Source organism: Ceratosolen solmsi, unplaced genomic scaffold (assembly GCF_000503995.2).
Source record: "Ceratosolen solmsi marchali unplaced genomic scaffold, CerSol_1.0 scaffold6, whole genome shotgun sequence".
NCBI classification, from domain to species: Eukaryota; Metazoa; Arthropoda; class Insecta; order Hymenoptera; family Agaonidae; genus Ceratosolen; species Ceratosolen solmsi.
Genome location: NW_011948414.1, coordinates 13,300,601 through 13,311,646, shown reverse-complemented (window position 1 = coordinate 13,311,646; position 11,046 = coordinate 13,300,601). Strand labels below are relative to the sequence as shown.

The 11,046-nt window shown below is 32.3% G+C and overlaps 1 protein-coding gene across 1 annotated transcript; it reads left to right on the top strand.

Moving 5' to 3' along the window:
- Window positions 1–690: 690 nt before the first annotated feature.
- Window positions 691–9,332, top strand: Pus10 (Pseudouridine synthase 10; the record flags this gene model as incomplete). Its single annotated transcript, XM_011507474.1, has 6 exons — window positions 691–756; window positions 6,976–7,077; window positions 7,143–7,450; window positions 7,517–7,725; window positions 8,481–8,606; window positions 8,688–9,332. Coding segments are annotated over 6 exons (1,443 nt in total), but the record flags the coding sequence as incomplete, so codon positions are not given.
- Window positions 9,333–11,046: the final 1,714 nt, after the last annotated feature.

Sequence of the window (11,046 nt, the reverse complement as noted above, 5' to 3'; positions counted from 1 at the left end):
TAAACCAAATCCTTGATCGTACCTAAGATAATTTGACTCAAGGAGCACCGTAATTGTTAAATGATAATGGATTAAAGATTATACAGATTTTAAAGTTTAAAATTTAATCATAAAAATAGAGTAGTCAATATTTTTATCATAATTTATAAGAAGAATACTATTATTATATTATGAAAAATCAAGAGTCAAATATCATTATTTTATCTTGAATCAATTTTCTCCCCACTTTCTCCTCTTAGATAAAGTAGAATTCAAAGTATTCTAGATGAAAACAAACCATTGAAAGAATAATAGTTAATAATCTTCATTTTTAATATTTAGTTGATTCATTAATTTATTAATTAGATTTGAATGTTATTGATATAATTAGCATACGTACAATGTGAAATTATTATGATAATTAATACCAGAAAGTTAATATTAGGATACCACCAAAACAACCGTCATCGTACTTGAATTATAACCAATTTCGCGTTCAAGAGTTAAAAAATCTAAAAGTATAATATTTTTCTATTGATTTATTGTCAACAAAAACATCAACAGCATACTATATGAAGTCCTGAAATTCATCAAGGTACTTTCTAATAAATTAACTCAGTTTCATACATAAAAATTTTATAGTTATTGTTCGTGAGTGAAAAGAAATCTCTCGAATTGTATTCATTAGGAAAATTTCAACGGCTATCATAAAAAGAATTCTCGAACGGATATAAAATTTGTGAAAATCTTGCCAAGGTTGCTGGAGGCTCGAAAAAGGTTAGTACATCTGGAACTTACTCGTAAACAGCCACTTTATTGCTCTTCGTACTACAGACGTAGTAATTGTTTTGAATGCAATAAACGACTCTTGCGACTTACCATCAAAACCCGGCGAGACTGTTTACTCGAGTATATTTGGAGGCTTAAAATTCATTGCAACCCGAAACCCGGCATGTACGACGTCCGATAATCTGCGCCGCACATGTGCCTTTAATGTCACCAGACTAGCATGCATTATTGTCAAGTACGGCAAATATTGCCGCTTGCATCGGCCAAGCGAAGACGCTTGACCAAGAATCAGCCCGACCACGATGAGTCCCGGAGAGGGACAATCTTCCATATCAGGAGTTGCCGCCAGATATACTCTTCCGACATTCTCATTATCTAAGCTTAATTTCCTCGGAAGTGGGAAAGGGGCTTGCACCGTCATCATACCGCTGAAAAGTGGCGCGCGCTGATTGGAAAACTAAGACCAGAAGTTTCTTGAGCGGGGAATCATGGCAAGAGGCCTTAAAGGTGAGGACAAACAGCAGAGGGCTGCTGTCTCTATGGAAAAGTCAATTCGAAAGGGCTATCCGCGTAGAGAAGCCAGGTCTGCGGGGAACTTTACGCATTAGTACACATTGGTAAAGTAGTGACCAAGTATTTGCGGTGACCCACTGACCGGAAGAAGATACATCAACCTTAGTATACAACCGTCGACGGGAGTTGATGCTATCGCTTCATTCAGGAGAGGGCCTGACCATCTCCTAATATGTAATTGTGTAATAAATTGTATAATAAGTGTATAATTAACTATCACGACCTTTGTATATCTCTTTCCCGGGCATCTGCTAGGGCGGGCGGCAAATTAAGCTATTAAAGCATTGGCAGTGCGAGCCAAGAATACACCACTAATTTCGAACATTTGATCCTGCGAGCCGGATATCTGGAGAATCGCAGCATCAGATAACAGATTTAATGGGACGAGCCGGACAGCCGAAACACTGAATAATTCATCATCGACTACCCAGATATAGTGGAAGTTAGTCTATCTCAATAGTGCCGTGCAACCGTGAGAATTTCATATTGAGTACAATTTTATCACTGCATTTTTACACGACGAGGTATTACATTAATAAGCAGCGGGAGCCCTGCATCCTCCTATTTCTGCGTGTAACAACTTACCGTCAAGAGTACAGGAACAGGAAGTATGAGGAGATTCGCGACCTCCCACTTCTGTGCAGCATAATACAATACATATGATAGTAACATGGAAAATATTAAAGAAAGAAGAGTCGACAAAACCCCAAAAAACACTAAGAGAACAACACTCAGGAGTGCTTCGCCCACAAACTTAACCTGTGAAGAGAAGAAAAAGATCTCCATGCAATGGACCCAGATAGTACGCATGAAGCAAATAGCTGAAGAATTTGAGGCATCCAAAAGAAACATAACATCGCATGAAATCTCAGAAGTATTGCCATACACCGAAGATCAACCTAAGACGTTTCAAAAGGATCACGCATATTTATTGGCAACATGGCCTATAGACCACGACAACCACGAATACTTTGACAAAGATGCGTACGAGGAGGAATTTGTACAACACAGGATAATTCGGATGAACATAGTCAAACGTCGCCAACCCTGAAAAACAACAGCGGGCGAGAAAGAGACTTCCAAATCCAAGGCTCATCCTAGCGTAATTCGACTACCATCCATCAGTGTTCCCCACTTCTCAGGATTCAGGAGGAGTGGCAGGCATTTCGTGACCTCTTCAAAGCACTAGTCCTGGACAACACTGAAAGCAGCGCTGTAGAAAAAATGCATCACCTCCGCACCGCAGTGCATGGTCCAGCAGCCCAGTTGATCCACACCTTTCCACTAACAGGCGACGCAGTGATGACAACCTGGAAATTAATAATAGCTCGGTATGACAATAAACGGGTAATAATTCAATCATATTCCAACCAGGTATTTTCCGACTTCTCAATAATTAAAGGAGAAAAGGAAGAACTAGAAAAGTTAACTAATAACTTTGAAGAAGCAGTCAAACGATTGCAAACTATGGAGACTAGCGAAGAGCTGTGGAACTACTTATTGGTGTATGTTGCCTCTCGTCGACTTGATCGTGCTACAAAAGAACTATGGGAGTCATCTATTAGCTCTTCCAATCAATACCCAACATTCATGAAATTGGACGAGTTCCTAACTTTTCTAGCGAGGACGTTGAATGAGCTTGATGCAGAAACAAAACCACATAGAGCCACCACACAATGTTTTCCCAAACCCACACAATTGCGAGCCAAGTCAACGAAAAGAATATCAAATTCTTACCAGGTATCAATAAAGAATTCACTGTCAAACCAATCCACAGGATCAGCGCAATCAACTAACTGCAAGTGCTGTTCCAAAAGACATCACATTACGATGATTTAAATTTCGGGGATACTCAACATCAGAAAAACTCAATTTGGTAAGAAAACTAGGACTGTGCCACTTATGCCTGAACGCTCACACCCTGTAAAACCTTCACGACATGCACGAAATGCTCCAAAGAACATCATACATCACTACATGAGGAAAAAACTGGAGACCACCCTTTAGCTAGTACGTCAGAAACACGAGCAAAATGACTCGAGGACGTAATAGTCGAACCACCATTTCATTCAATATCACTACTTGCAACTGCTATGGCTGAAATACGTTCAGAAAAAGCCACTAAGCATTCTGTTAGCACTAAGTATTCTGGTTCTGAACTCTCCTTCATCACTGAATACCTTGTCAACCAATTCAATATTCCTAAACAACATTCCATCGTCAAAATTCATGGAATTGGGGGAGCTAAGTCAACAACAACGCAAGGATTATGGCCACTTACTATCCACTCAACACATCCTCAAGAAATTGACTTTAATTACTCCTTCATTCAAAATAACTTCACCAGATTGGCCTTATTTGAAGGGGTTAACGCTGGCCGATCCGCAGTATCTTACACCACTTTTAGTAGATATCATTTTTGGAGCAAGCATGTACGGACATGTAATGAAGCCCCATGTTATAATCCCTTCGCCATCGATGCCATTGGTACATATATCCGTTTCTGGATGGTTAGTGCTAGGATCCGTCGACTCCACGAAGATTGTTGATTCGACAGCCTACCAAGCAACGACGTAGGATGACGAAACCGCAGTACATTATTTACTGCTAAAATTTTTAGTCCATTAAGAACCCCAACCAAGCGAAGTCAAGAAATACACACCAGACGAACAGCAGTGCGAGGACCAGTACAAGAATGCATACTCCCGTGATACCTCTAGGATGTATACAGTGCGAATTCCGCGTAGCTCATCTGCTAATCGTCTTGGTAATTCGTTCAAAACAGCGAGCTACTGTCTACAAAGCTTGTTAAGAAATTTTCCAAGAAACCAGAAGTATCGAGAGTTATATCAACAATACATGAAGGAATACATAGATCTTGGTCACATGATAAGGGCTCCTTCAACGTCAAATCACGAGCTTCAATATTATCTGCTACATCACAGTGTTTTTAAACCAGAGAGCAAAACAACCAAATTAAGAGTGGTATTCAATGGCTCCAGCAAACGACATCAGGCCCGTTACTTAATGACATGCACACTAGACCTAATTTTAATGCCGACATATCAGACGTTTTAATTTGGATTAGAAGACAAAGGCATCTGTTCTCCACCGACATCACAAAAATGTACCAACAGATCAAAATCCACAAGGATGACTGGGACCTTCAGAGAATTTTATGGATAGACAAAAAGGGAGCAGTAGTACCATACCATTTGACAACAGTAACCTACGGAACAAAGGCCACCCCATTTCTGGCAGTTAGAATATTGCTCCAATTAGTAAAAGTCGAAGAAAGCAAGTACCCTCTTGACGTGCCATCCATCATACATGGAAGATATGTCGGACATGTGCAGATACTCCAGAACAATTAGTTGAAGTGGCACTCCAATTGCGAGACCTCTGTATGTCGGGCCGCTCCCGTTGGCAAAATGGAATGCGACACATCAAGATGTAATTACTGCAATCAATGCGGATCGGAATGACAACACCATACAATTCGACGATTACTATACCAAAATACTTGGCTTAACATGGTCTCCACATGAAGATAAATTCACATTCACAACAGGAAAGGCATCGGCTCCAGTGAACAACCTAACCAAACGTCTCGTGTTATCTGAAGTGGCTCGGATATTTCACCCATTGGGCTTTGCGGCACCCGTCGTGATAATGGCTAAGGTATTCATGCAAGAGCTGTGGCTACACAAGCTACAGTGGGACGAGAAACTACTATCGCAGTTTTCCTTACAATGGCTAACAATTCGAAAGGATCTCATCGACCTGACAAAGATATCAACACCACGATGGCTCAACATGAAGATGACTTCCTCCATAGAGCTACACGGTTTTTCAAACGCATCACAACTAACCATGTCCGCAGTCATATACGTCTCCGTCCATGATTCAGATAACATCAAGACCGCATTAGTTTGCTCCAAGACTAAAGTTGCGCCACTCAAACCAATGACCATAGCACGATTGGAATTAACTGCTGCACTGCTTCTATCAAAACTAATGCGCTACGTTCAAGCCAAACTGAAAATGGATGTAAAAGCAACACACATGTGGACTAACTCGAGAGTGACCCTCGCGTCGATAAAAACCCATCCAGCGAGATGGAAGGTATTTGTGAGAAACAGAGTTTCAAGCATTCAAGATCTCACCCCAGGTGCACACTGGAGATATGCCCCAGGCAAATCGAATCCAGCGGACTGTGCGCCACGAGGCATAACAGCCTCCCATCTTCAAGAACGTGCACTGTGGTGAACCGGACCATCTTGGATAAAGTCACCCGAGTCATGGCTAGACCAGCCTGCACTGGACGAAAAACTATGTGAACAAGAAGCACATTCTAGCACTGTACTCAGTTGATTGTGTTGTTGAGTTGAACTCAGTTGTTGAGTTCATGCTTTCGCTTCATTCAGGAGAAGGCCTAACCACCACGCACGCACTCGCCTTGCCGCGTGCTTTATGGTAAACTACTCACCCTAGGATCAGATCAAGGCTACTGTATCACTGTTAGTACACCATCCGCGCGACCTACTCAATTATTACCCGCCGGTGGCAAAACTGGCACGACATTATCATTAACAGTATCTCACACTCTCTGACAAGGAGTGTGCAGTAATTGCTTATCTTTATAAACCTTTCGATTCAACATCAACTTAATGATCTCAAGAAATCGTATCTTCACATTAGACTCAAGAAGATTCCAAGAAACCCATATGTAATTGTGTGATAAATTATACAATAAATGTATAATTAACCAACTTTCACGACTTTTGTACAGCTCTTCCACCTTTTTCTTTCCCGGCATCTGCTAGGGCGGGCGGCAAATTAAGCTATTGAAGCATTGGCAGTTTGAGCCAAAAATACATCACTAATTTCAAACAGTTATGTATAAAAGAAAATTTCATTCAATACTACGAACAAAATAATATATAATTTGAATATATTAATTACAAGAATGAAATTCGATTTTATATATACTGTATAACTTTAAATAGCTTTTAACATGAAAATTGTTGTATCAAACTCATAATTATCACTAAGGGCTATTACAGGCTTTATTTCCTCGAAATCGTACATGACATCCGTAAATGTATATATATATATATATTTATTTATATAATGTATCATGACATTATGTAATTATGTAAAATATTAAAAATTTCAATATATACCAAATAATTTTTTGTAAATTTAATTAACAGTATATAGTATTAAATTACGTTTATTCTTTAAAAAAATTTAAACAATTAATTATTTTAAATTTCGTTGTTTGAATTTAATGAATAAAAAACATCAACATTCTTTATTTGATAAATGCAATCAAAAGTATAAAGATTGATAAACTTTTAAAAATATTTTAAGTAGGAAAAGTAAGCATACTTAAAAAATGTGTTGAATCATTATAGTATACACCTCTATCAAAAGACGATTTTAATTTTTAACTGTTTATAGATTTTAGATTACCAACAATATTTGATATTTGAATACATTTATTATACAAAATAAAATTCTACTAAATGATCTATCAAGCTGTTTAATAATACCAAACAAAATTTCTTATTCATTTTTATGGATAAATTCAATGATTAAACCATATAACATTTTTTTTTTAATTTTCAGATAAAATGTTTCACTGAGTATGACTCGTCACTAGATACAGATCCATGTATAATTTGTCTGGGTATATTACAAAATAGTAAATTAACAACATTTGTTGATAAAGTATAATTCTATTTTTATAACTAATTGAAAAATGGAGTATTTTATATTAATCTTTTTACTTTTAGATCGTGGAAGAAATAAATACAGAAAATTATGATTGTGATACAATTTCCTTAACACTGACCATTCCAACTGTCATTATAATTAGAGAACGAGCAGTCTTTATTTATTTATCAAAAATTGATGCACTGAATAAAAACGTCTGTTATAATAAAGCTAAAGTACAGAATATTAAAGATGTTTGGAAATGGTACCTATCATTTTATATTCAACTTTTAACGAAGAAAAGTATGGAATCTTCTAACATTGTATCGCCACTTACAGTCGATGTTTTTATATCATATCCACAAGACCAAGAAGAATGTCAGGAATTGTAAGAATTAAAATAAATACAATTATCTGTTTTGCGTCTGTATTAAATTTTGATAAAATATTTTAGATTAAATAATTATACAAAATTATTAACTAAAGAAAGTTTTATGAAAAGAAAGGAAGAAAAATATATAACGAAGAAAAATATTGAAACTATTACCAACTCAATTACAGATGAACAATTTGAACAATGTTTCACTATACCTCCTAAAAAACCTGGCCATTTTATAAATATTGATAAATTAGTATGTAAACATAGTAGTATTTTTATTGGGGGTAAGTATATATCCACTATAATTTTGGAAATAAAATTTTATATGTATTGTATGATGGAAAGTGGTTGAAGTCAAATTTATAATACATTTCTTTACAATAGATAAGTTTTTATTTATATACATTTTTATTATATTTTAAATATTTATATTATATTAAATATCACAATGCTACATCTTCCCTTTTTTACTGTTAATTTTTATCATTTTATGAAAAATTAATTAATTTATTAATATTTTAAATATACAAAGATTTACAATAGTACCATCATACATTTATTACCAAAATTATGGACAATTGGTTTTTATCTTCTTAATTCTATATAATTCATTAAATAATTATGTTTCACATTCAAGAAATGTTACTTTAATTTATATTGATATAAAAAAACTAACTTATTCATTAATAATTTTAATTTCACAATATTAGTTATGTTTATTCTAAACATTCAAATATTATGATTTAAAATGTTCATTCAATACATTAAGATACTAATAAATAAAAACTATTTAAATTTTATAGTAATAAGTGGTTTTCTATTAAAAAATGATTACATAAATAAATTAAATATATTTCTTTATAATGATGTTTCGAAGCATTAGAGATCTGAAATTAAAACATCAAAAATTGTATAAATTTTTTATATATATACATAATATTATTTACATATACAACCTTATATTGTACTAATAAATTTCATATAATTCCATCGAAACTCTTTTTATGTTAAAATTATGTATCGATTACCATTGTTCCAGGTCGTTATACAAAATTTTCTAGAAGACTTTGTCAAACTCCGTGGTTTGTACATGGTAAATGGAAAATGGAAAATTCTGTGCAAGATTTAATTTGTAAATGTATTCTAGATTTCACTAAATCTAAATGTAAGAAAATTTATTAAAAATATTTAAAAATATTCAAATTATTTATATATAAAATATATCTTATGTAATATTTATTTATAGCAACAAAATTTCTATCATCGGGAAGAGAAGATGTTGACGTTAGAATGCTCTTTCATGGCAGACCTTTTGTAATTGAGCTTATTGACCCAAGGATAACGAAAATAAATAAAGACGATTTACTATATTTAAAACAAAAAATAAATGAAAATACTAAAAAAATACGAATGATGAGTGATTTAAAAATTGTAGCAAAAAAAGATTTAAAACAATTAAAGGAAGGAGAATATTCCAAATCAAAAACATATCGAGCATTATGTATTTGCAAAAAAGTGGTTAATAGTTCATGTTTATTAAAAAAATTAAGAAATATAAAAAATTTAAAAATAATTCAAAATACCCCTATTCGAGTGCTACATAGACGTGCGCTTTTTCCTAGAGAACGAATCATTTTTGAACTACGGGCTCGATTTGCATTTTTTGAAGAAATAAAAAACTATCAAAAAGATGTAAAGTATATATCAGATGATTATTCATTTATTATTTTGGATTTTAAAGCGCAGGCTGGTACTTATGTTAAAGAATTTGTGCATGGAGATTTTGGTCGAACGGTACCTAATCTTTGTTATCTTCTTGACACTGAAATTGATATTATAGCATTAGATGTTACTAATATTTCATTAGAATGGCCGTAATGTATAATATATTGCAAATATGACAAATATATATTTTTTTATGAATATGTAAATACTTTTACATACTTATTCAAAAAATAAAATACTTTTTCTGATTAATGCAAACTATTAAATGAATATAAATCAAAATAGAAGATATTCGTAATATTTTTATTTAAGTTGCCATTCCTTATCGATAGTGAGTATTAAATTAATTGTGTAATCAAATGTAGCAGATTAACTTTAGTCCAATGAAAATTAGGAAACGTCTGCAGAAACATTCTGTGTAAAGAATTACAAATGAATTAAAATATTATAATTGATTAGAAAATAATTATTTTTTATTAATTTACTTTTTTAACTTTACGAATACAAATAATATTTCAATGTCTTAATTCAAATGAATTTTAAAATAGAAAATTAATGATACTTTGATTAATAATTTATATAGAAAAACTAAACAATTATACAAATTGTACAAGAGATAAATGAATTTATTTCAAATAAAAATAACAAAAAACTTCTTAAAGCAATAAAATTAATCAGTGATTCTAATAATATGGAAAATAAACACATTTTAAAGAATAAAGTTATTGCCTAAGTTTTTTTATAATTAATCTTACCTGTTAACTAATCAAAGTCGAGTTATACTCAATAAATAACGAGTCGTACAAATTCAGTTGATCTGTACATTATAATAAAAATAAAATTATCAAACAATTGAGAAAGTCTACATTAAAATAACAAATATTATATTAAAAAAAGGATTTTTATTATTTTTAAATTTTATAAATTTAAAAAATGTTTTAACAAAACTAGAAATTAATGACAAATCATATGAAGGTATCTATTAAAACATTTAAAAACGTATTCCAAAAGAAATAATAATAAAAAATAATAATTATCACAGTTATATGTTATTTATACAAAATTTTGTATTTTATTCTGATGGTACTATTTAAAAAAATTCTAAGATGTTTAAGAAATTACTAATCATAAATCATTTACAAAATATGTATGTCCTATAGAAAGTGGATGGAATTATAAAAAAAAAATCACTAGGTAACAATGAACTGTCATAGAGATTAATAAAATTTACAATAAAATAGTGATTATATTCATTTTCACTTGCATTATATTATGCAATTATCAATGTTGATTAATTTCTGAGATGTATTACACACTTGAAATCAGTGTACATTTTAAAATAAACACTATTACATTATTATATGATACAATTTTTGCATAGGATAACATGTTCATATATATTGAGTTCTCCTCAGCTCAGGGTGTTATCCCTTTCCACGTTGTTACAATAATTCAGTTCATATTATATACTCTCAACTGGCTTTTATCTTATTTAAACCAGAATTAGAATTTATGTGCATATTTCAACGACTTTACAAAGAAGCAAGAACTACTGCATAATTTGAGGTAAATTATCTTGTATTTATATAGTTTTTACATTTACAACCACATCTTGCATAATATATATGACAATTAAATATTGCATATAATTATTATATATACTTGTACAAATATAGTATATATATATACATATTGTCATTATATGATAAAATGTTAGTCGTTTCACAATATTCTTCCTGAAATATTTGATAAATTTGTAAGAATTTTAAATCAAGAGACTTATCAATCAATGTACAAAGATATTTATATTTAAATAAGAATCGTTATATTACTCAAAAGCATATATTTAATAAGTAACTTATTTTTACGTGAAATTGAAA